Source organism: Mus caroli, chromosome 2, assembly GCF_900094665.2.
Source record: "Mus caroli chromosome 2, CAROLI_EIJ_v1.1, whole genome shotgun sequence".
Lineage (NCBI taxonomy): Eukaryota > Metazoa > Chordata > Mammalia > Rodentia > Muridae > Mus > Mus caroli.
The window spans coordinates 135,148,637-135,176,054 of NC_034571.1; the positions used below are offsets into that span (position 1 = coordinate 135,148,637).

The 27,418-nt window shown below is 41.8% G+C and overlaps 1 protein-coding gene across 4 annotated transcripts in view; it reads right to left on the reverse strand.

Annotated features, from left to right (window-relative positions):
* The window catches only part of Kif16b (kinesin family member 16B), a 272,919-nt gene that overhangs the window by 192,034 nt on the left and 53,467 nt on the right, over positions 1-27,418 (reverse strand). For all 4 annotated transcript variants that reach the window (XM_029474203.1, XM_021150816.2, XM_029474202.1 and 1 more), the window contains exons 8-12: positions 26,718-26,886; positions 26,416-26,547; positions 25,355-25,530; positions 18,959-19,024; positions 15,608-15,667 (exon numbers count right to left, since the gene is read on the reverse strand). In XM_029474203.1, the coding sequence (XP_029330063.1) occupies positions 15,608-15,667; positions 18,959-19,024; positions 25,355-25,530; positions 26,416-26,547; positions 26,718-26,886 (603 nt within the window). The remainder of the gene's footprint in view (positions 1-15,607; positions 15,668-18,958; positions 19,025-25,354; positions 25,531-26,415; positions 26,548-26,717; positions 26,887-27,418) is intronic.

Genomic DNA, 27,418 nt, shown 5'->3' on the forward strand with positions numbered 1-27,418 from the left:
AGACACAGAGAGAGACAGAGAGAGAGAGACAGAGAGAGAGACAGAGACAGAGAGAGAGACAGAGAGAGAGACAGAGAGAGACAGAGACAGAGAGAGAGACAGAGAGAGGAGCAAAGCAAGAATCAGAGTTACAGTTAAGGAAAGAACATCTCAGAACACAGACGGAAACCAGAGCCAGGGTTCTGCAGAGCGCAAATCTTGTCCTGACATTTGTAGAGATAACTGAGCAGATGGGGCTTATGCACCGGCCATCATCCATTTTGGTTTTTGAAATACTGTCAGCCAAACTCACTACAAATAAAGGATCACTTCCTAATACCACTTTTCTCCATCAATCTTTACAAAATGAAAAGGTAAAGGGAACCACACAGAAATCGATGCATTTGAACATGAAGAAAGGTAAAAGTGAAACCCACCCCAGAATTAAGGAAAGGTCAGTTTCGAACAGTAAGAGCCAGGCAGCACCACACACCCTCCCAGGAGGCCCCTGGCTGCCCCCTCCACAGCTGTTGCCATATGTACCTCAGTGTTCTTCCACGTAAAATGAGGAAATCTAGCATACCACCCTGATGATACTGATGAATAGGCAAACAATGGAACAATTAAAACTTCCTCGCAAATGTGGCTACTGAGCCGTCAATACAGGATGGAAATAAATTTGGACTTCACTAGTTTAAACTTGCAAATTAAAATGTAAGTTACTGGAAAATTTTAAATACATTTACAGAAAACTCAGTATGGCCACTGCTTTTTATGCATAAGTTTTTATAAAATCAAAATGCACATGCAGTAAATCTAATGCCAATTTGACATCTGAATTGAGAACCACTATAAATGTAAAACCAGGTGAATTAACAAATACTTTTTCGGGAAAAAACTTATAAGTTATAGGTTATACACTATACTCTATTACATAATTATGTATTACATATAATAGAATATGGAGTAGAATTTACTATATACCATTTATTTATTTATATTTATATGTATAAATATATAAATATATATATATGGTAATATAAATATATATATATATATATGGTAATAAATGTACATCTAAATTGTGAGAGATCATATAAGATAAAATGCACTATTAAAATCAGTCTGTGCTGTTTACCTTTTAGTGTGGCTAGAATTAGAGGCTGTGTATTCCACTCTAGAGTCAGTGCTGCCTTGAAACAACACCTGTGACAGACACAGTGCATACACACCCTCTGCCAGTGTTCCTAGTATTACAACCACTGAATGCTAAGTGCAGGACAATATAGATGCAAAACAAAGCATGCATCTACATTCTCAAACTGTCTATAAAGAAGGAACACTGGACATGAATCCTCAATTTTACTGGTCACAAGTTAAGTATCTATTAAAAAGGAACTGATAAAAGGGGGGGGGAGGATGCACACATAAAAAAGTGTAGCACACTAGTTAATAATGTCAGAAATTGTCCTAAAAAATAAAACATTAGTCCCAGATGCCAGGGACCCAAGAGTTCCCAGGACCCAACAGGGAGGACATTAGCTGAAATACCCAACAAAGGGGAGAAAGAACCTGTAGAGACCATATCCAGTGGATAGGCACAGCCCCCAGTTGAGGGATGAGGCCACCCACCCACCGCAAAAATATTAATCCAGAATTCCTCCTGTCAAAAGGAAATGGAGGGACAAAGAGTGGAGCAGAAACTGAAGGAAAGGCCATCCAGAGACTGCCCCACCTGGGGATCCATCCCATCTGCTAACACTAAACCCAGACACTATTGCTGATGCCAAGAAGGGCTTACTGATAGGATCCATGTATATCTGTCCCCTAAGATGCTCTACCAGAGTTGGACCAAAACAGATGAGGATGTACACAGCTTAGTGACAGGAGCCCAATATAGCTGTCCCCTGAGAGGCTCTGTTAGAGCCTGACCAATACAGATGAGGATGTACATAGCCAAACTTTGGACTGAGCACAGGGACCCCAAAGGGGAAGTTAGGGCAAGGGCTGTAGGAGAGGAAGGGGTTTGCAACCTCATAGGAAGAACAACAGTATCAACCAACCAGACCCAATGCTCCCAGGGACTAAACCACCAACCAGAGTACACAGGCTCCAGCTGGATATGTAGCAGAGGACTGCCTTATCTGGCATCACTGGGAGGGGAGCCCCTTGGTCCTGTGTAGGCTTGATGACCCAGGATAGGGGCATGCTAGGGCTGAGGCATGAGTGGTGGGCAGTTGGGGGAGCACCCTCATAGAGGCAGGGGGAAGTGGGGAGGGAGAGGGAAGAGGGGATAGGGGGTTTGTGAAGGGGAAACCGGGAAGGGGGATAACATTTGAAATGTAAATTTAAATTTTTTTAATTAAAAAATAAAACATTAGTAGAAAATAAAATTTGTGATAACCACCAACTTAAACTACGGCTAAGGGGTGGGTATATTTACAGAACTATTGCATAGGGCTATCTTTCAATGCAAAGCTAGGCCAAAAATTATTACAGGTGGGTTCATTAACTGTTGACTTTCTTGCTTGAAAAGGAAAGGTAGGGAGGATCATGGAAGCCTTACCTGGATATCCAGGTCCTCTTCTAACCAGTTGTGTGCCATTCTGCCTAACTGCACATGGCCTAAGGGCCTCTGGGAGAGGGCAAAATATAGGTGGGGAAGGACAGAGGAAGGGGATCTCATTTATGCAGCTATAGGAAGTTCATCATGCATGTTGGGTGCCAAGCACTAGTTACTCAGGATCCTGTGTGTAACCTCTCTCATCTACTGCTCTTATTGGTTCCCCAGAGTGGACTTTCATGGAATCTCACCTTGGCTTGTTATTGGAACTGGGCAGGGCGGGGGATGTCATTTACTTCTCCCCAAGGTGAGAAATTTTAGTAATAAGCAGAAATAGAGCCTTCAGGTAAACTCCTGATATCTTTGGATATGCAGGTTGCCTTTGCTGGACCCAGATTGGATCCTCTGAGGTGAAGTATCTTGACTTGATCACATGGCCTAGCACATACTGACAGCCAACTAAATGAAGCAGAGTGAGTACTGGGCTCAGACTATAAAGGCAGGATAGGCAAAGGCAGGAGGAATCCTCATAAAGGCAGGACAGGAGGCCCTTTGATTGCAGACACCAGGAAAACCAGCTCAAAAATATTCAAAGAGGCACTGCTCACAACGATAAAATACTGGAGATTATATATAGCCAAGTGGACATTACTGTGAAGACCTAAAAATATGACAAAATAATATAAAGCTTGTTGCCCTCAAAGGTGACAATCTTCAGTGACATCTCAGCTGCTCACATTTGAGGAAGTCACTTGTCTTTGTGACAGACAGCATTCTTGAGAAGCCGCTTTTACCTGACAAAGCAGATGCCACACAATACGAGCTAATATGACAGGGCTTTATAACCTCCGCCATTTCTATAAGCATCAGAACACCCTGGCAATGAAGATCTGCATGCACCATAGATCCACATTTCCTTTTTCAGTAGAAGCCCACTTGCTAATTAGTTTTCTTACAGACACATGCTGCTTAAAACCTTGGCTTTAGCAAAGAGCCATCAGAGCTTCTCTGTCTGAGAAAAGGAAAACTGCTGCCATCTTTACACAGTGCAGAAGCAAAACTAACCAGGGTGCTCAGAGAAAGCAACTGCTTAAAACCTGCTGCTGCCACACAAACATGGGGGATGCCAAATTGCCACACATAGTAACTGTTGCCAAATAGGTACAGATTAAAGACTAAAAACCAAGTGAGTCAACTGTATAATCTGTCTGAATGCACATAGGAGGGCTGGGACTATACCTGAGAAGGTAAAATGCTTGCCTGGTAGGCATGAGGCCCAGGGTTATGCCAGCACCACATAAATCACCACACGCCTGTAAACCCAGCACTCGTGAGGCAAACAGGAGGATCAAAAGCTCTGGGTGATCCTGGGCTCCACAGAACATTTAACGTCAGCCTGTGATGAATCTCTGTCTCATAATAAGAGAAAGTAACAGTGAAACGGCATATAAAAAGGCAGGCGGGAAAACAGAAGCTTCAATCTAAGGTCCCCGTCAATCTGCTAAATGAAGCCATGTTTCTACACTAGGGATTTACCGTGCAGCCTACCTCAGCCCTAACAAAGAACAGAGAGAGCTCTCCCCTTAACTGTCCAGTGTTCACACCATGGCACTGATGCTCAGGGAACCTTTGCTTGGAACTCCCTAGGGGAACATGAAATTCCAACTTCATAAAGGAAGTACTCACAAATGTTTTCTCTTAAGAAACAGAAGAATGTGCCGATGACCACACGCCTCCTGTTTGCCTTAGATGTACTTTTTCTACACTATAGTTGATATCCAGGTACTGTGTCTATGGTAGAAAATGTGGACAGTGTCACTAAAGTTCGACTGGTCTGGATATCCCAGTACATATTAGCTACAGTAAACAGCTTACCCTCACCTTCATACCTAGTTCCTAAGATGGGCCCAACTCACCAACAATTAGGTGACCCATTCTTTCTCGTGGTGATTAATAAGGATAATCAGAGCCTAGAGGGGTGAGGTGTACTATCCCCCTGACCATAGACCAGTGAGGTGTACTATCCCCCTGACCATAGACCAGTGAGGTGTACTATCCCCCTGACCATAGAAGCTGGCTAAGAAACCCTACAGTCGCTGAAAAGCTCAGGGCTTTGCAGGGCAAGAAGCTCAGACTTGAATTCAGATGATGGGTGAGGAGACAAAAAGCACGGATGGCCAGCCTTCATTTCCCCTGCTCAGGAAATTGAGAAGTGACACTAGGCCTGAAGGTCAAGTAAAGCCCCTCAAACAGAGCATCTACAATAGTCTCGGACAACCAGACCCTGAGCAAACCATTCCCAAAGCCCTTCTTAGCACAGTTTTTCTGTGAGCTTATTAACACTCCGTACTGTTTAAGGCTGTTAGAATTGAGTTTTCAGTTATTAAATGTAAATAAGCACACAAAAAGCTGCCTAAAGTTAAATGTCTTGTAAGAGATTCTATGTTGCATCTGCATCAAGCTACAGTTTAGTAACTTTTTATAATGCTTTTTATATGTCCCATTAGGAAGACAGATAATATTGGCAGCCTAGCTGTACATCAGAAGATGAATTCACTAGAGTGATCCAGTAACCTGAACGAGATCACCCCACTGCTGACTGTGAGGCCCCTTCTCAGCACTTTTCCCGTTGCAAAATCAGCTCACGTGACAGGAACCCCTACTCCCTGCATCTTACCATGACCTTCTGGGGAACAGAAGAGTCAAGGTCAGCAAATGGTAAATGGCAGCTCCAGGGTAAAAGCCATCAGTCTAAGAAGATAAAGGAGTTCTCGCTCCCATGCCGTCCGACCCCACTGTCACCGCCCTGCTCCAAACACATAGTTCTCAGAAAGCAGCATGGCTCACTGGGATGCTGGAACAATAATCTTATTTGTACTGTGAACGGCCGTTCCTTGCCAATGAAACCATGGTCCCATAATGCAGCCCCCGGTGAGTACAGGTGCCCATAAAGCACAGGTCCATGTGAGCTGGTCATCTTGTCCTCCGTGACTATGGCAATAAACACTGAGAAAGAGCCCATAGGCAGACATGCCTCACTGTCAAAACTCAAAAGAAAAGGTCCCTATGTATTCAAAATAATTTATCACACAGTACCAACATTTAACCAGGTGCATTTGACTCATCCTTGGCCTTTGCCCAGAGATGTTATTCAAAAGCAGGAACCAGCATACAGCCAGCAAACCTGTATTTGTGAGCAGCCCCTGGAAGGTGAGATCCAGCAAGGAAACCATGGACAGCCTGCCATTCTTAACATCAGAGCTTGTCCCCAACAGAGCTAGGTGCTTCCTCGGACCCTGCCAATCGTGCAACACTGCCACCAACCACCTCCCCTACTAATTATCAAGTCTCAGTTACAGAGGACAAGGAACTTTGTTTACTACTTTGCCTTTTATTAAAAAAAAACAAAAAACAAAACAAAACAAAAAAAAAAAACAGCTTTTAGAGCAGAAGATTGAAATGGGAGAACACAATCGGATGGAAATTAACAGCCGGACTGGAAGCTTAATGAGAGGTTAAAAGGTTAACAAGTGCACACTGCAGAAGGGCAAAAGCATCCTTCTCTTGCTTGCTTTAAGATCAAGAAAGAGCCAACAGGACAAAATGTGTGAACACACTTTAAAAAGATGAAGTGATTTGCTCATCGGAGTACTGACAGAGACTTTTGTTCAGAGAGGCACAAGGTCATGTATACTGGTGTGTGGAATAAACAGGCAGATTGTTTGTAATAATCCTCTTAAGTCATCTTTATTACATGCCTCCCACACCCTATTCCCCGAATCCTCTCTGCTTTTAGTTCTCCCTACTATGAACACCAGGGGTATACACACAGTTTCAGACCTGTGGGGCTACCTGGGAAGGCAAGGAGACAAGGAAAACAGACTGGAAAAATGCTGAAAAGAGATTTGTTGGCCAAGGGATGGCAAGAAATACTGCCTGACCTGTGTCTGTAGATTTGGGTCAGCTCTTCAAAGGTAACTCTGGTTTCAGCCACATATAATCTTTAAACACTGAGGCACTAGCAAATGAAATGCTTGAACATTCTTGTTGCTATAACAATAAAGACCTTGAGATCACCAAATAAATTGCTAATGTACTGATAGGCAAACATAAAGCCAAATCAGCCCTAGCTGGCATGGAGGCAACCAGCAACCATGAGGATGGAACATATCCAACCTGCCACGCCTGCTCTCTTTTAGGGCAAGAGAGAGGACCCTAAAAGCCCATGGTGCAAGCCTGGACCATGGAATCCTGGGAAATAATAACTATCTACTTAAGCCAGGAAGATGTAGTGGAAGTCCTCAAGTTTAGTACCCAAGGAACTAAAGGGGTCTACAACCCTATAGGTAGAACAACAATATGAACTAACCAGTACGCCCCGGAGCTCGTGTCTCTAGCTTCATATGTAGCAGATGTCCTAGTCGGCCATCAGTGGAAAGAGAGGCCCATTGGTCATGCAAACTTTATATGCCTCAGTACATGGGAACGCCAGGGCCAAGAGGTGGGAGGGGGAAGGGGGGAAGGGTTGTGGGGACTTATGGGGTAGCATTGGAAATGTAAGTGAAGAAATTACCTAATTAATAATAAAAAAAAAAAAAGAAATAAGAGAACACAACCATGCCTACCAATGGTTGACCAAATCTTTCCTACAAAAGAAGAGTGCCAGGACACTAGGATTTATGGTAGAAACATAACAATTAGCAGTTCCAGACCTCAGAGAGTTTATAATCCACAGAGAGTGGAAACATGCAGATAGCAACCATGTACCAGGATCAACTAGACATCATTCCCTTGCATCTCCATAAATGCCTATCATTCACACCACATTTGTGAGTCCATTCTTCCAAACAGCTTTTGCAGTAATGTATTGCCGTATAGCCATGCAGACCTTAGAGGCAGTTACCCATGTGCTGTCCAGAACTGAGTAGTCCAAACAGAAACTGTATGCATGGAGTTTATAGGGTAGTGCATAAATATTCATAAAATACTTTCTATGTGTCAAGGGCTTCCCCAAACGGGGAGGGGAGAAGAGGCAAAGTGAACAGATATGCATAAGCCTGTATAAATTAATTTAACATAAACTATACTTAAAAGAAAAATATCAGAACCAAAAGGTAAAGCTTGCCACTCTTACAGTCTGAGGTACCAACTAACTAGAGTTCGGGAACAGGATCATGGTGTTAAGTCAACAAATGTACTGAAGGCTGGATCCACCAGAAATCACAGGATGACACAAGACAATCTAGGATAAAGGGAACTGTACAAAGGAATACACAAAAGTGGGGAGGAAAATGTTCATCTCTAGATGCAATCCGTATGCAGGCAGGGGCTTGCCCCTTAACTCTGAGCATGTGCCGGCTGCCCGGAACCATATCTAGGAAGCAGGATTTCCTCAACAAATGGGTGCTCAATGAAGAAATGAAGGAAGAAGACATGAACTGATGAATGGATGGAAAAGATAAGTTGAGGAAGGCTGAGGATCCATTATGAGGATTTTTTTTAAAAGGAAGTTTTGTAGCAGCATAGGCAGTAGTCCACGTTTATTATAACATCAGCACACTGGGAGGAAGATCACTTGTTATCACTATCTACCTATCCCTAATACAAATTCTTTAAAATTTTTCAAAAAAAAATTTTTTTTTGCATTACAAAAATTCAACTCACAAGAAATATATCAAGACTCTAAAGGAGTGACCTGCACATGACCTGCACAGGGCCTGCGCCAATAAGCAGGTATTGAATTGGGTTGACTATGTTTTCCCAATGAAAAATCAAAGGAGAAAGGACCATGACTGCTGAAATGCCCACTGTGGCCAATCCTGAATAAATGTGAAAGATCACAATACTGTCTCCACGTAGTCAAATGATCTGATCAATATGGTCATGTCCTGTACAGTAGTGCTTCAACCAATGGTCATACAGTGGCCCCATTAGCCTACCTAGTGATGCTGCAGATATCCTACTTTGTGCTACAGTGCTGACATTAGGATGGAACTGCCTGGTAAGGGACCTCTCTGAATGTGCTTCCTCCAGTATAAATGCAAGATTGATTTGCATACCTTTCAACTTGCAGGAACAAGTGATGCTTGATAGGAGCCTGGTCATCAAGATCTTTTAAATATAGTTCCTTGCTTCTCCTTTTATATAATGACAACACTGTGCCCATCGATCAAATGGTGTTTCAAGCCATACATATAAGTTACTCAAAATCCCTAGGTGCACTTTCTGATCTGGCACATTACAAATCCTAGATGTTTCAATGTCTCTGGCTAGAGTTTTGAATCATGGAATGGCTTAAAACAACTTTTGATAAGGAAGCCTATATTCCATGGCTACAAGTAATGTCTCAAAGTTTATGACCATAAATAATATCGTATCCCATACATTAGTTCTTATGCCAAGAACAGGGAAGATACCACCAGAGGAGGAGGAGGAGGAGGAGGAGGAGGAGGAGGAGGTAGCAGTAGTGGTTGTGGTGGTTGTGGTGGGTGTGGTTGTGGTTGTGGTTATAGTCAGTCATGTAATCATAGGAAAAGTAGAAGCAACTTCCCAGGTTTTGGAGTAGGCTTTCCAAAAAGCAGAGGACCCAGTGCCCTGGCCAAGAAGATCCAGAGAACCACAGGAAACTCATTTTGCAAACCTACCATATTGCAAGCCTGCCAAGCAATAGCCCAGTTATTGGTCTACTCCAAATTCATCCTCTCTGCAGTTCATGCAACGAATTACAGAGAACCAGGGAAAAACTCTTTTATAGATTGCTATAATCTTGCAGAGACAAGCAGCTCAGCTGATTCACTCTGGCATAAAACGTAAGTAGCATGCTTCTCCATGGAATTTAAACTCAGAAAACCTTAAGCTGGGAAAAGGTCCTGTTTGCATTTTATTATATTCTCGTTACTTAAGAAGCTTGGGAGGAGTAAAGGCCCCACCGTCAATATGTTCCCCATCCCAGCCATGAATGCCAGTGAGTCACCAGTATATTCAAAATTAAACTGTTTGCATTCTGACCCCATATTCATGTGGGTTCACATATGGCCCAGCTACTACATTCAGCAGAGCAAACACCAACTGGGCATAAGATACACAATAATTCCCCTTAATAAAAACAAAAAACAAAAAAAACAAAAACTTCAAGGTACTGTTATGCAATTAGTACACGTTTCAAGGAAACTTCCAGTGTGGGAGTCTGTGTAAAAGCAACCTGCTTATTCCCTTACACAGCTAGAAGCTCTATGTGAGGCAGAGAAAATACAACATCCAGAAAGACACTGGAGTGATCAAAGACTGTGTCTACAACAGGAAAAGCATGTAGTCTGTAGAAAAGCAAGAAGAATAACCAAAGCTGTAGGGAGTCAACCAGGAGCACTACCTGGCTGTAGCATGGCTCCAGACACACATGTTCTCTCCTACCACACCATCTGCCACACAGCAACTAGCTATGTGCTGCAGCCCTAACTGTCTGGGGCTCATTTTGAAGCACAGAGCTCAAGGAGCTCCTTGGAAGTTGGATAACATAGGTTGGGCATTTTTCTTTAACTCTGGGACAGAGAAACAAATGTGCACAAAGCTGATAAACCAAAAAGTAAGAAGTAGGCATGGGGTATTGGGATGAAGAAGGAATTCTCTTAATTTCATTTTTAAGAGGAAAGCTCGAAAAAATACATCAGCACTATAACATATAGAATTTGTAATGTGCCAGACCAAAAGACACACTGAGGGGTTCTGTGCAGCTGTTTCATGTATAGCTCTAAGCACAATCCCAATGGGCATGGTATTGTAGGTATGCAAAAGGAGAACCAATACAAGCATACTCTAAAGCTCTTGATAGCCAGGCTTGAAGAAGCTGGATTCATACTAAGAGGCAGTCTGTTGTAGTTAAATTCAGCCAACATGCAAATCACATCGAGATGGGCTTCCTAAAAGGGATGAGAAAGATAGATTTAAGAGGAAAAGGAGGGGCATACTGCCCTGAGAAGCTGGTAGTGCACCCTGCAGCCAGGTACAAACACACCTGGGCATCAGTCACAGCTAATCACAGAATAGAAGCTACTTCGGTGTTTAAAACCCAAGGGACTTCAATATAGGCAATGGTCACTCAGTTGTGGTTACTGTTAGCTGTAAGAGTTGCTGGAAAGCCACCAGGGATGGTGGAGTCACCACAGGCAACAGAAAGCTAATACAACCACAAGACGAGGGGCAAAGAGTGTGGCATGTTTCTGAGGCGGTGTTACCAGGCAGAACCATCAGGAGCTAGTCCTTACTGGCAGGATCTGGGGCCGTGGCGAAGAGGCATCTGCCACTAGAGATGCTTTTAATCTCCCACTGGCTCAATGGAGCCTAGAAAGGGGCATTCTGTGGAGGGCGGTCCCCATAGTACAGGACAGGCACCAAAGGAAAGGTCCTCCGAGGACACAGCAGAGGTGGTGTCCCTATGCTAAGGAGAAAAAGCCAACACTGATAGATCACCACCCGGGAGTTCCAGATACCAGGGCTGTAAGAGAAAGAAAACTCTGATATTTAAAACATCCAGTTGGTGGGGTGTACTTATGGCACTCATGGCAGATGGATACAATGGGCTACACTGTATTTCTTTTTTGTTCTTTTTTTAAAAAAATTTATTAGATATTTTCTTCATTTGCATTTCAAATGCTATCCCAAAAGTTCCCTATACCCTCCCCCCACCCTGCTCCCCTACCCATTCACTCCCACTTCTTGGTCCTGGCGTTCCCCTGTACTGGGGCATATAAAGTTTGTTAGACCAAGGGGCCTCTCTTCCCAATGATGGCAGACTAGGCCATCTTCTGCTATATATGCAGCTGGAGACACAAGCTCCGGGGTACTGGTTAGTTCATATTGTTGTTCCACCTATAGGGTTGCAGACCCTTTTAGCTCCTTGGGTGCTTTCTCTAGCTCCTCCATTGGGGGCCCTGTGTTCCATCCTATAGATGACTGTGAGCATCCACTTCTGTATTTGCCAGGCACTGGCAAAGCCACACAGGAGACAGCTATATCAGGGTCCTTTCAGCAAAATCTTGCTGGTGTATGCAATAGTGTCTGTGTTTGGTGGCTGAAGGAAGACCAACATGCGGATACTTCATTCCTCCCTAGAATAGAAAATAAAATATCCATGGAAGGAGTTGCAGAGACAAAGTTTGGAGCTAAGACGAAAGGATGGACCATCCAGAGACTGCCCCACCCAAAGGGTCCATCCCATAATCAGCCACCAAACGCAGACACTATTGCACACTGTATTTCTTAATACTAACGTAATCCCATAAGTTTCCAGGCATGCTGCTCTGTGAGAAGAGCCGCAGTTAATGGCTTACAGGATGACGACCACCTGCAGAATGATGATCACATGCAATCCTCCAGCAGCCCAGCTCTCAGCTGCCCATGTAAAGTCAGCACAGAGACAGCCTAACTCAGAGAGCCATGCCTAGTGTACCAAATATAAAGCCAAACACTGCAAAACACAGAGGAAAATGAAACCCAGCCTAACTAAAAAGGTAGGGGTGGCACAGAGGATCTCAGATGGATTCTGACATGGGGACCAAGAAAGGCATCCTAATGATGGAGCAACCCCAGCCAAGGCTAGGAGTCACCATGAAACCAGATTCCTTGTCACTTGGGACTAGCATGACATCCAGCAGGGGAGGTAGATATGCCAGAGGTAGTGGGACAGACTCACTATAGGACAGGTGATATTGAACAGAAGTCCCAAGCCTTTGGGGGAAAAAACACATTAGAAAATGAAGAATAATGAAGATGAGAAGGTAGATTAGGGAGCAAGAAAGGGGACACTGGGTACAGTCATAGGACTGCCACATACCATCTGCCTATGATGTACCTAAAGTAGGTTTTTAACCTGTGTGTTGCAACTCCTATAGGAGTCACATATCAGATATCCTGTATATTATATACTTAGAATTCACAACAGTAGCAAAATTACAATTATGAAGTAACAATGAATTAATTTTATGGTTGCGGGCCCCAAAACATGAGGAACTGCATTAAAGGGTCACAGAGTTAGAAAGGCTGAGAACCACTGTTCTAAAAAGACAAAAACAAAGTTTCTAATGAATTACTTTCAAAGTGAAGTTGACATGTCATCATCTCTTATCCTGCTCCCTGGACCCAGGGAACCAGTTGGCATCAAACACAATTTCAAAGCTGGCAACTAGAACATATGGAAATAAGTGTCACAAGCCAGTAAGGAAAGGGGAACTGAAGCCTGAGATACAAGTCCTGAGTTACGCAGACCAAAGCTGGGGCTCCAGCCATGGTGGCCACGCTGCTAACAGGGCTGCTAAAATCAAGTCAGCACCTTTGCTCAGAGCATTCGTGTACCCAGGGTCTGCCATTGTCCAGATGCCAGGCACCCAGAGCTCGAATTTCACTATTCCTAAGCAAGAGAAGTCATAATCTGGGTGTAGAAAGAAGGGAACCAATTTGTTCTTTGCTTCTGAGCACTCAAGAGCTCAGAATGTGGTGAGATGCAGAGAAGCTCAATATTCAAGGGGCCTTCACCTGGCACTGACATTAAATGATAATGTCTACACTCGAGGACAGAGTCCTGTCTTACTGAAACCATGGTGTCTGTTGATAAATTAACCTGGAGTCTCACATCTGGACAGGAAGGGAAGCATGAAACACTGTATGCAAGACTGGCTTCATGCACAAATGAACAAATTAATGGAACACACTACAGTTCGAGGCCCCCAGCACATATGTAGCAGAGGACTGCTTTGTCTGGCCTCAGTGGGAAAAGATGTGCCTAATCCTGTAGAGACTTGAGGCCCTAGTGAAGGGGGAATGCCTGGGGAGGGGGAAGCACCTTCTCAGAGGCAAAGGGGAGGGGGAATGGGATAAGGAACTGTGGAAGGGGAGACTAGGAGCAGGGCAACATCTACAATGTAAATAAATAATTAAAAAAGAAAGAAATGCAGGAAAGGGTTGTAGAACAAACACAGATAGATATGGATATGGATATGAGGAACAGTAACCAATTGCCATGGAAGATTTTCAAAATAAGCATTAGAATAGCACTCTCTGTCCCAGCCATAGGCAGTGTATTTCAAAAGGGCGTGGAGAAAACCTTATAGCACCCAGTAAGACCAGAAGATGAGTACAGATCTAGCGTCCAGACAAGAAGAGGAGGACAAAAAACTGCCCCTGCTAATCTTGTAACCTTTAATAGCACACATTCTCCTTTTTGTCTGAAAAGTCTTGAAAAATAAAGGTAATGAGTAAAGATAACCTGGTGTGTAAATCAGAGAAGGATTTAGCTTCAAAGCCCAGACTCCCTTTAAGAGGAAACGATATGGAAAATTCCAGAGGTTTCACTGTTGTGATTTTGTAGAAAGGTCAAAAAACCCAGCATAAAACTAGTTACAGTGTAGGGGCATCACTCCAAGGCAACTTTGCACAGAAAGTACAGGGGAAGGATGCAGCTGCTGCAGCAGTAGCAGGAAATGGAATTTAAGGCTTACAATTTATTGCTGCTGTGCCTCTAATCCTACAAGGTATGACTTGTGCTAATAATTTTCAAAAGAGTTTATTAGCCATGATGTCTCTTGTTCTTTAAACAGGGCACACTTTAATTCTGCATCTTTGCAAATCTCCTAAGGGAGGTTACACCTTGTCAATGAAAGGTCAAAAGGCCTGGACTTTAGAGGCTGCTACTGTACCACTAAACCATTTCAACTTCAGGAACAAATACTTACATCGCCCAGGCAGTGCTTATTCTAACAACCCTATCCTGAGATGTGAATGAAGTCCTGTTCAGCTTCATGCACCACTGGCTCTCAACAAAGGCAGGCTGTGGGGTAGCTCAGTGGAAGAGCACTTGCTTAGCATGTCAAAAACTCTGGGTTTAAACTAGAGCACTATTGAAATAATAAGCGAATAAATAAATTCTGAACAAGGAAAACAGTGCTGAATCATGGGACCTCAAAACAGCATGCCTTTCTTGAGACCTGAATACAAAGGTCCTCACTCAACCTTGTCATTTGTGCTCCTGCAAACAAGTCCCCAGGAGTATCAACCCACTTCCACCTGAATAGAAGCTGAGCACCATCTCCACCTCCATGGCTCTTCATAAGCCTGGAGTGCCACAGGCCATTTCGCCCACACACACAGAAGTAGACACAGGACACCGCTGATCCTGGCTCTGAGTCTGTTGTCAGATGAGGCTCAGTGGCTAATCCAGGCTTTCTAGCCTGCCCCTATAAACCAGTCAGCAGGCATGTACTTCACAGAAACAACATCCAACTTCATGCACTGTGGCCACACAGCTGAGCCCTGTCGAGCTCGGCCAGCCACCATTTCATGGAGCTTTGTTTTTATCCTTAGGGCACTAGACCTCAAAGCAAACCTCAGCATCAGCAGTCCCTGAGTGGTCTTCTTATAAACAAGCAAACACATGCATCAAAGTACAAAGTTCAAACTCAACTCCAAACCCTGGCAGTAGTCTTTTTACCATTTAAGTGAGCCAAAATATAAACAGAGAAATTCTCACTTTGTAGCACAGAGCATGAAAATGGAGACCAAAATTACAGACGTCCTGTCACAGTGAGTGTTGGCAGAAATGCATCTAACCATCATCTAGCTACTGAGACATGGAGAGATTGACGGGAGAGCATAGTCTAGAAGTTCCTGCAATCAAATCATGCTATGCAATTGTATTTATAACAATGTCATAAATCCATTGTGTTCTTAATATATTGCTTTTATGTTGACTTTAACAAAATTAGAAACACACTGTGTTTTCCTTGAATAATAGGATTTTAAATGTACTGAGCCAAAAACGGAGAAACTCCAACAAGTAAAAGGGTATGCCTGGGAAATTGTGGTAACCTGAGCATGTCACAGCTCCCAGTGGTGCTGTGTAATCACTATCACCCACAACCTCAGAACTCACCACAAGGCCAACTGCCACGGGCCCCAATCAGCTTCATCGATCTTATTTTAAGCAAAGGTCTAACAACCACATTTCAGATGAGAGAGGTGCCTACTTAAGCTGGCACAGTGGCACGGTAAAGCTAAGACACTTTTCACAGTCCTTACTTTCAAAATATTCTGGGTTTCATTCCACTTGTTTGTCCATTCCTTGGTCAATTCTTGGACCTAGAAACAAAAACAAAAACATATGATTCTATTAAAAATTAACATGTTTATCTTGAAAGCTTCTAAATGTATATATACTATGCAAAGAAGAACTAAGTGTGTGTGTGTCTGTGTGTGTACCTGTGTGTGTACCTGTGAGCATGCATATAATATGTATATGTATAAATATATGTGTGTGTATATATGTTATATGGATATATACACACATACACAGCACATACACGTATACATACATACATACATACACACACAGGTGGACTTAGAGAAGTGACTTCTTTGGATTGTTAATCACTGACAAGTCCAGGATGACAGTAGCACATTCGGAGTGTTTCTTTTCCCTGGCCGTACTTTAAGAAATAACCATTTACCTTCCTTTCTAATTGGATGTGGTGATGAAATCACCTTGGATGCTGCCGTCTTCTTTTAGGAGATAATCTGCTTTGTAGCTAACTAATGGGGTTTATAAATCTCATTCTGCCTTTGGGTAAAGGGGGAAGATGCTTCTTTACTTGATTCTTTCAGACACAGCAAAATTCTATTGATACAAATCACTTCCTTTTCAGTGGGCTGGAACTTAGGGAAGGAAAGGGCCCCGGAGCCGGGTCCAACATAGTCGGTGAGAGTTTCTCAAACGTAATCAAGTTTTCATCTAGTTTCAGAAAATGTTACAGATAATCCTCATGATTAATTCACAGAGAAGCAAAACAGTAACACCCAAATCAAGAGGTCAGAAAACACTGGAATGAAAAATACGCTGTGTGAACAGAAGACAGATGGAACTAAAGGGGTGGCTAGCGGATAGGGACAGCTGGCCTCCCAGGGTTCACCTTCTGTCACCCAAGGCCTACCAATCCTAACAGCAGAAACCACCTCCCCTAAGCCCCTGCTCTCCCCAACCAAGACACCTCCCCCTAGCCCCCCACTCCCTGCTCTACCCCTCCTGAGGGAAAGGTGCTCTAGTCGCCATGTTCACTCAAGCACAGCAATCCCTACTAAAGAGTGTGTGTTGCTGGCAAGGAAATGGGGATTTGTGGTGGTCACCAACCAGGGGGAAACAAACATACCTGACTGACAGGCAGTGGCCATTCGCTTATCACAAATTACTATGGGGTTCCAAATCAACTTTTAGATGTTTCTCCTTTCACTAGTTATTGTTATGTGTGTCAAAATCTGTCTTCTTTGTGAATAAAACACTCAGGAGTGAAGAGACACCCGCCTCCCCTCCATATAATTTCCTGCCTGACTCCAACACTTTAATAAGGCTGCAGTGATGGTCAGAAACCACTCAGACCCACAGATCCTTCAAAGGACAGCAGTGAGCCACATGACCACTGGAGCATTGTGTTTAAAAAAAAAAAAAAAAAAAAACTTTCAGAAGAGGATATTTTTATATCTTTTCTCCCTGAAGAATTGGGGAAAGGTTAAAAATACTCAATTTTCTAATCTATAATAACAAATGAGTAGACAGATGAATAGAAGAGAAAACATTCAGCAAGTGAATATGCCTTCTACCACCATATATGTCCTTACTGAAGAAAGATGAACCAATCAATAGCAAAGAGACCCACATCTAGACAGGTGCAGAGTGAGAGATTTTGAAATGATTGGTTGTAAATGGAATGTCTGTATCAAAGATGGGGTCCCAGGGCCAAGTGGGTGATAGTGAGTGTATGTGTGTGAGTGTGTGTGTGTGAGTGTGTGTGTGTGAGTGTGTGTGTGTGTGTGTGTGTGTGAGTGTGTGTGTGTGTGTGTGTGTGTGTGTGTGTTTCGGTTTTTCGTTTGATTGGCTCATTGGATTGGTTTGGTTTCAGCCTCCTTGTTTTCTAAAGCAGAAGAGAATGTGAAGTNGGGGGGGGGGAGGTGAAGTACAGAAGATCTTGCTTGAGAAAGCATGATCAGGTTGTCTTGTATGAAAATATTTTTTCATTAAAAAAAGTAAATATCCATCCTTTCAAATATAACCAAACACTCTGAGTTTTTACAAAGTTCTAAGTATGCCTTGGAGTTTCCAATGTGTTTAAATCAGATAGTTTTTATTAAAAACATTAACAAAATCCAGGTATGTGCTCCATCTCTGACAATGGGGCAGAATAAGAAAACAGGTGGCAATCAATTAGAAAGGTCAGGAAAAATGACTGAGCCGGGCGACCATCTCCATCCCAGGATAAAAAATGTACTCTAATTAACATGTTTATTGGTTTCTATTAACTTGCTGAGCATTCGTAAACCTGTAATTGATAAACAACCACACCCAGACATTCTTTTGAACTCAGGACTGAAACAGGTAAAATATGAACTTTCATGAGAAAAATAAGAATGAAGAAATGGACATCTTCACTGACACTGTAATTAGATATTAACCAAAACAATTACCGCAGCAAGTACAAACAAGTTCCTAACTACAGCTCAATGCGAACTCTCACACTGTGGTTCTTGAGTTTTTACCATCAGACCACGTGTTTTCCTTTATTGATGTTTTCATCATTCACCACCAGAAAAAAAAGTGAACTCCTAAACAACTTTTATTATCTTTCTCTTTTCCCAGAGAGCATTAAAAAAAATTAACATGATAGAACCATGTCAGCCATAAGCTTGTTTTTAAAACTGAAAACCTCAAAGCCAGCCCTTGGTCATGCCCCTCTGACAGCATCCTCAGCTCTGGTCCCTCGCTGCTATTCCCTGCCTGCCTCTTAACTGGGCCCTGACCCAGAGTACTTTCAGGTTAGAATGCTAAATATCCCATGGCAAAGTCAAAGGCTCCAGAAAGCTAAACAGTACTTAGCTCTAAGTTGTGGGGATAACTGTCAATGTTGACTGTCTAGGTCTCTGTCTGCTCTGCTGGTTCTGTGGCCCCACTCGCTGTAAGGAGGTCTACTGTGACCTTAACTGCAGCAAGACAGTATGTGCCCTTTATATTGTGTACTAACATGTAAATGTGCAATTCATAAAAAGCTAACTATTACTCATCTTGAAGCATCATCCTGGGCTACACATGGTGGTGCATGCCCGTAAATATAGCATCCTGAAGGCTGAGACAGAAACACCATGAATTCAAGTACAGCCAGCAGTACAGTGATACTCTATCTCAAACACAAGAACCAGACTGTGGCCATAGTGCTGGGATTAGAGATCAGTATAATGAAGAATGCCCCAACCAGTGGGAAAGCACAAATGCTCTGCTCAGTGGTGAGAACTCAGGGACAGACAGTCTCAAGTTGTAACAAACAGGGACTTAAAAAATAATCTCAAAGTTGAAATGAAAATACAATAATAACTCAAACCATCACTTACTCTTGCTTCATTCTGGTGAAGTTTTTCCTCCATACTTAAAGCTGTAGGGGAGTCCAAGAGGGCAATCTACAATTTAAATCACAAAGACATCAGCAGTTAACAGACAAAAACAATGCACATCAAGGATTTCCCCAAATTACCAAAGAGTTTCATAAAAAATATTATAAATGGTTATAAAAGGTAATTTCTCACATATCCCCCAAAGTATTGTTTATCATTAAATCTCTAATCCATAGAATACATATGCTATAAATACCAAAACCATGACATTACAGTCTGGAACCTACATCTGCAATAGTATGCCATAACAGTCACATTTCACTAAAGTCAAGCACATCTTAATCCCTACAGTTTTAAGAATTCCTTTCTCTGAGGTACACAAAGAACAAAGTTTAAAAAGTAAGGCACCCAACAGTGTTACTTAACAGTTCATCCACATTGAAGGACACAAACAAACTTCACTTGTTTCACTGTGCATGGCATCCAGTATATGGCCTGGCTATCTATGTTCATGTCTTTACCCATGCTGCAGAAGGGTAAACTCTCGAGTGATAAACACCAAACTCCAGTGAGAACCTAGAACCAGTAGACAGCATAGGGCTCACTTGCCTGTCTAATAACTAAGGCTGAATGAACCTGAGGGGCAGAAGCACAAGTGCCCTATTCTGTCTGCTGCTCTTGCTTCCAGAAACATCATAGGAGCAAACAGAAAGAGTCCAGCACCCAGGCAAGAATTTAACAGAACCATGTTTATATTGGGTTATTGCCAGGGGTCAGCCTCAGCCTTTTAGAGTTTAGAGCTGAAATGTAACACAGAGTTGGACAAAAGACAAAAGTCTGATGATCTCCTGCTTTGTAATTCTCTCTCACTGTACTGGGGGCTAAAAGCTGATGGCTTCTAGAAACTTAACACTCTCTTGCTTATTCTGTGGCTGAAAACTGCCAGCTTTTCTCTTTAACTCTCTGTGCTTAAATAAGCACTGAGGAAACTTAACTCTTTGTTAGTGTTCTGTGCCTAAATAAGCACTGAGAACTTAACTCTCTATTACTATCCTGTGCTTTAATAAGCACTGAGAACTTAACTCTCTATTACTATCCTGTGCTTTAATAAGCNTGTGCTTTAATAAGCACTGAGAACTTAACTCTCTATTACTATCCTGTGCTTTAATAAGCACTGAGAACTTAACTCTTTAACTCATTATTTGTGCTAAATAAGTGCTAATTTCTACTGAATTAACACATGCTATTTAGCAGTGGGGAATTAAGTAAAAGGATTTACTGTTAGAGCTTCCTTCTCTGACAGTCATCCAGGAGTCCATCACTGGCCAGGGGAGAGGCTTGGAGCTTGTTAACTCTTTTTTGAACCAGGGAGAAAAGGAAAGGAAAGGAGTCACTCACAGCGGCTGAAGAGAAAAATGGCTACACCACTTTTCTTTATTGCTTTCAGCCTTTTTACAATCTTTAGACAAAAAGTTCTCTATGAAAGAATTACCTCATAGATAAAATGATACATACAAGGGCAGCTACAGAAAGGCATCAATAACAAGTTCAAAGTAATATTTCAGTGTTGTAAACTCATTAGAAGTTCAAAGCAACAGTTTTTATATGGCCTTGACTTATCACAGTGCATACCTGTGGCTTCATCCTTGGAACTGAATGTTTTTCCCTGAACACAAATTTGTCCCAAGCCTATGTATCTTTTTAGTATAATTAAGAAAGCTAATTGTACTTTTTACTATGCAGTCTTTTCTTACTATTTTGATGAGTGGGCACATTCTATTCTTGTTTCTCACTTAATTACATCTTTATAAAAAAAAAAAAAAAAAACAACTAAAGCCATCTTACAGATTTCTTCCTAAAATTATCTGAATCAAATTAGGAATTCTATGAAATCATTAATTCACCTAAACAGCATTAATTCATGGAAGTTCATCTTTATGTTGATCTGCAAGAAATCTGCTCAATAGGGTGGACTAATGTCCACAAATTCTTAGGCTATGTAATAGTGACAGGAAAGGCCTATCAGCTTCAAGAAGCAATCCTGAGATGAAGTCTCTTGGAACCTTGCCTTTCAGAACTCATCCATCATAAGCCATGCAAGATAGTGGGCCACCTCTAAGAAGGCCACCTACTAGCCTTAGTCTTTCCTAAATGACTCCTCACAGATTACTGTAAGTGAAAACGGCACAAGCCATTTTATTTCCACTGCTTGGTACTCACTGCATGGGTAAGCTGTTGGTGCTTTCCTCGGTGATGTAAATGTGGAGTTTTCTAGTCATTTGCTTTACCAACAATGTCACAATAACTATCCCTGTACCAACTGCCTACAGTATACATGGCCATATCAACAGAAAAAATTCCCTGGAGGGGACCTCCTTGGTTGTCATGTGATTCTTCCCTATAGTACCAGCATAATTTTCCTTGCTATCTACCATTCTTAGGTCTTCTTCAGTTCAGCTAACCATTCAGTCTAACTGGATGACTATGGGCCACACTGGGTCTCTGTGATGAACAGAGGGCATAGCTAGTCAGTGGGGAAGTACAAGTATAGAACTCAGAGGCAAGAGCCTGGTGGCAGTCTTTAGAGTATTCCTCCTTCAGCTATCCACACACAGGGTAGAGATTCACATGGGGATGTGTGCAGCCAACCTTGGTTTTGAAATCTATAGGCCATGGTAGCAGTTCAGTGAAACACACCTTCCAGGACACACCTTCCAGGGGCCTTTTGAGGGGCATGTCTAGTTACAGGATTCCCTTGCCTCTGGAGACCCAAAGGTATAGCTTCTCAGCTGCCATCTTAACCTTATATATTGTCCATCTTAATGTGGATAAAATTCATCATGTTGAGGATTATTTTTATCATTTTAAATGTTGCCTGGTTATATAGCTAGCATCTAGTTTTATCCAGTCTACAGATATGAAAATTAAACTAAAGCCTGCCCCCTTTGCCAAAATGCTGTATAGTCAACAGTATTTGTTGTTTGGACATTGTCCACATGTTCTGGAAGCAATCTGAAACAATTTTTCTACGACTCATGCTTATACTGTTTCTTCCTTTCCTGTTAAGTTGTGATGCTTTTATTTAATCCTTCCGTAGCAAGGGAGGGAAGTCGTGCTAGGTTGCTTGAACTGCAGCCTCATTCTTAGTCTAAACCGTGGTTGATTACAGCAAATGCCTGTGATGTTATGTGCATCTGCTGCATCCCCACTCAATTCTGCCAGCCTTGCTATCACAGAATGAGAACAGTCTCTGAGCCAAATGTATGTGGCTCTGTCTCTTCTATCTCCAAGTGTTTTGTGTGGTGTGTTTTCCTTCTTGAAAGTAGATCTCCTGACTGATTCTAACTGAGTCACTCTACATCATGACAAAGTAATCTTTTCTTGAGCTAAGTGCATTGCTCTTTCAGCTGCATTCTCCTTCGCTGTGTGTTAACTGCTAGGACTCTACCTATTTCAACAAGCACCACTACCTGCACTTTACTCTGTGCCCTTGTCTCAAACACCTCTCTTAAAAGCCTCTACAAAGTTGTTCTACTATTTCCATTCTAAACACTGGACTTGGCTATAAAGAAGAGAAGTCCATTATGCCTCTGTCTTCTTAGCCCATGTTTTCTTTGCTGCTTAATTCTCATTGTTCATTTCATTTCTATTTTTATTAACTGACTTTTTTCAAATATATTTGTGAAAGATTGGGAATTGAAACATTTTGTTTCTATAAAACTAAAAGTGAAAAGATTTGTAAATACAACACAGCACTTGATAAAAGAATGTGCTCAGAGGCCAACTTCATTAATCACACACAGCCATCAAAATAGTTAATGACAAGTAGATAGATAGCATGGAGGCTGGGCAAGCACCTACAGAGACTGAAACAGAACTGGTGCATGCTGGTGAGGAACAGGAATGGCACAGCTACTTTGAAAGCTGGTAGCACCTCCGGAAATTATACATTTGATATGTATACTACTGATAACAAGTCTTCTTAGGAATATGTGCCACAGAAATATATCTGTATGTGCAGTAGAAGTCATGTAAAATTCCACAACATAGTAACTCCCCAAAAGTAGCAAGTCAAAATTAATGGAAAGATGAACTAGGAAATGTTTGTGTGATAGAATAAATAGAAATAGGTCTTCACCTACATGTAACAACATGGATGTAGGTCTTCACCTACATGTAACAACATGGATGAGCCCATAAACATGGTGCTAATGAAAGACACTAGTGCCAAAGAATATATACTTCAAGATACCATGTATAAAAAGAACAAAAGCAGGCAAATCCAAGAGCTCTACCTCAAATGATGAGGAAGGTGAGTACCCTTGAGAGGATAGGAAGGTGGGTCCTGGCAAGAGCATGATAAGCAGCTCCTAAAATGATGATAAAACTCTGTTCTCAACATGGGTACAGGTAGATGAGCAACTTAAGCTTCTAAAACCCATGCAACTATACACATACATGATGCAATGACTCTGTACTTATGTAATACTTCGGTAAAAATTCTCTCTATATATACATATATTTTGCATAATAAGAAGTAAATATACATCAGAATCTTCTGTTTTATCAAATTGTATTTTTAAAAGTTTGGCACATGATCTCTGCTACTACAATATACAAAATTACTAAAACTAAGAACTGATTTTTATTTAGCTTTCTTTAAATAAATAATTCTAAATACGGTAGTTAAATTAACACTCTCAAAGAATTATGAGAGAATTTGAAGTAGAATACTCTAGAAATAGAGGAATATTCTCAGAAAAATTTACTGAGAATTATTTTGGAGAGAGGCTAAGTGGGGAATGGTATGGTTTCTGTGTGTGTGTGTGTGTGTGTGTGTGTGTGTGTGTGTGTGTGTGTGTGTGTAAGAGAGAGAGAGAGTGTGTGTATGCAGGAGCACACATGTGAAAAGTTGGAGGAGAACTGTGAGTGTTGGTCCTCAGGTACCTTCCACCTTTGTTTCTTTGAAGTCTGTCTCTCATAGGCCTGGATGTTGGCAGTGTAAGTCAAGCGATCTGGTCCCCAAAGCTCTGAGAGAGGTCAGCATCTCTATCCATTCTGTCACCATGGCTAGAATTCCAGGCAGTCACCCCTGCCCCAGCTTTCTATAAGCAAATACTTCACTAACCAGACCATCTCTGCAGCTCCTTACTCAGAGGTTTTTTTTTTTAATGAGTGTTTAAGAACATTTCTTTATTTTGCTACTTATCAAATACTTTCCTTCACATATTAATCATTTTTAAAGGCCTCCTTTAGACAAATAATGTTTCCAAAACACAGAGGAGGGATTCCAACAGCAGTGTATAAATAGAAACAAGTATTGTGGTTCCTGATATCATATTCTGCTGACAACTCCCTTTCACACCAAAAGCCTGGCATCACAAATGCAAGTCTGTAGAGACACTTTCAGGTGTAGTGGAGGAGTCCTGCTTGACGGCTGCCTGTCATCTGATAAGAAAGGACTGCCAGGCTGACATCTGTATCAGGGCACAGAAAACTGAAGTTTCATCTCGACAGCATTGCCATAGTGCAGATCACTTATGGGCTATCAAGAGTGACAAGTACTGTACAGTCCTATGGGGAAAGCACTTCTCGTTTACAGAAAAGGAATAATTCAATAGTAGACTCAAGATGCCCACACATAAGAACAAAGGATGATATAAATATATCTTCATTTTATTTCTAACAGCAAGAGTTAAAAACACTATCTCTGATTTTCCTTCAAGGGTGGCCTTTCTTCACAGCAGTACCTAAGCCATCTGAAACCTAGCTCACGCCGGTCCTCACAGAGCATAACCCTACATGAACATGCTCAGACTGTGAGAAACAAAGGACACGGTTTCTCTAGAATTCAGAAGATCCTGAAGTGAGGCCATTTCAGCAATCATGCAAGGTTCTGTAGAACAGTATCATAGCCAGGCCACAGACATAATATCAGAGGCACTACTGAGTCATTATAGCCACCTATGACAGTGCTAAAGTGAGACCAGGCCCAGTAAAGTCAGAAAGGTGTTCAAATATATCTCCCCCTGCTAAAATACATTCATAGTCATAAAATGCATGGGTAGAATTTTAAATATTATTTTAAGCATCTGAATTTCTTTTTACTAATGGAGATTATGCCACTAATCCTATCTCATGCTAAATTTCCATCCATAATTGATAACTATTAGATATTTAATCATTTAAGGCTTAGTGGATGAAATTTTACAGCCAGCGTGCATAAGGAATGCAAAGGCTGATAGGAAGCTGATATAGAGACTGGCTAACTCATCTTAAGCTTTACTTAGTACTTATTTACTCAAATCAATACCACAGGATAATTGTCTCATTAAGATCTAGAAATAGATGCCATTACTCAAGGAAAATTATCTATAAATCGCAGAAAAACTCAACCTGGTTCCCTTGAGCGAGCAGGGTTTTCAGCCTGGCTATTTCAGCTCTCAGCTCACGGATGAGTTTGACGTTGGCATCCTCATTAATGGTAGGCTTGTTGATGATGTTTTTGGCTCTATTTGCATAGCGAAGGGTACTTAGGGTTTCTCCATAATTGACATCAGCAGGTGAAATGGCTGTGAAGAATGAATATGAAAAATAATTCATCTAGCACTCCATGTTTCATTTAACACAAAGTTGGTTTGTAATTTAAAAGTCAGATCAACCCCAGGTCACAAGAAAGACTAAATATTCATTGCCACAGTAATGAATATTAAAAAAAATAATTATCTAAGCTTATAGGAAAGGGTGTTCACTATATCAAATTAAATGTCGTTTTGCTCTTCTCACATCTCTGCTCAGCCATTTGAACAACTTCAGAAGAGGGTGTGAGATATCCCACACAGGGAAGGGTTTTCTCAACTGCTAACAGGAAATTTCAGAACTGTGCTTCTCTAGTGTGCAGAAATTAAAATACCTTTACATTTCTGATAAAAATCAGTCATCTGTAAAAGCCCAGTGCCCAGCAGTTTTTTAAATGTCAACAGATTACTTAATTCCTTCCTTCTCCAAGCTTTGGTTAATTTCACACTGCAGCCCACTGCCACTTCCGCCTAAGCTCTAAGACCAGGAAGAATACATACATGGGTGTGTTCCCTTGATGCCAACAGTCAATGTGGGGCAAGGGCTGTGAAGAGAGGAGAGGAGAGAGAAGGGAAAAGGAGAGAGAGACAAGGAAGGAAAGCTGAGAGGTAACGAGTCCTGAGTTCCCAGTATCTTGTACTTTAAGCAAAGAGAAGCTGAGCATGTCTGACTGTCACTACAGTCTCCATGATGCCTACACAGAACTGCATATTCCAAACTGCAGGTATGTCACAATAGGTGAGTTTCAAGACTGGAAGGAACATTTATTTCTTTAAGATATAAAAGATGCGGCATCCCAGTGAGACACTTTCAACTTAAATATTTACACTTAATTCACAGGAAACATTGATGCTCAGGAATATAACTTAAATTCTTACTGGCAATCATGATGGTTTTAGAGTTTCCTCCAAGGCTGTCTTTCAACAGCCAAGTCAAAACTGAATCCCTGTAAGGCACAAAAACTTGCTTCTTCTTCACAAGAGGGTTGGCTGCATCCTGAGATAGATCAGCTGCAGAGAAGAAGAAAACAGGAGATAATTCAGTAGTCTCTGCCTTCTATAACTTAGCTCTAAAAGGCCGGAATACGCTGTCTGGGTTTGTAAGACAAACATCCAGCAAATATGTTCTGTGCTAAAATAGTACCAAGGAAATAGAGGGCAGAAGGTATCTGCAAACCCACCTAAGGCAGAAATGACATTTCCCAGAGTCACAAGGGATTTGTTTATATTGCCCCCTTCCTTGAGTCTGACCCCAGTGGCACCAGTGGCATCAGCCCGCTCACTTCCAGCAAGATCGACGAGGTGGATCTTGCTCACAGTTTCACATGGCATTTCAGCGTCGAATTTTGCCTATGGAAAGACAGGCATGTAAGTCAGAAGAGGACAGAGTGCCCCACGCTCTTCTTGCCCAAATCCCCATCACTTTCCACTTCCAGCAGAGATCTCTAAGGTAGACTTCTTTTGTTCATTGTAGTTACTGGCTATCATAGTGATTATGAGAACCTCCCAAATTAAACTGAATGCAATAGAACTCTACCACATGTGACTCTCATGCTGTCTGAATAATCAGGCTGTTTGGCAAACCACTGTCACTCTTGACAACACCCCTCAGGATTGGAACAGATGAAACAATCTGACAGTCCCTAAGGGCAACTGGGAAAGAATAAACAAACACGTGATTAGCTTTGTTTCTCTGGAAGCTCCAGCATTCTGGGCACAAAGGTTCTTCACACATTTATGTGGGACATCATGTGACACTGTGTAATAAAACACACCACATATATAAAGATGTGAAATACTAAAGTGTAAATTACCTTGCTTCTGAATCCTACCAGAACTTTATATTTCCAAAGATCTTTAACCTACATTTTTTTTTTTTTTT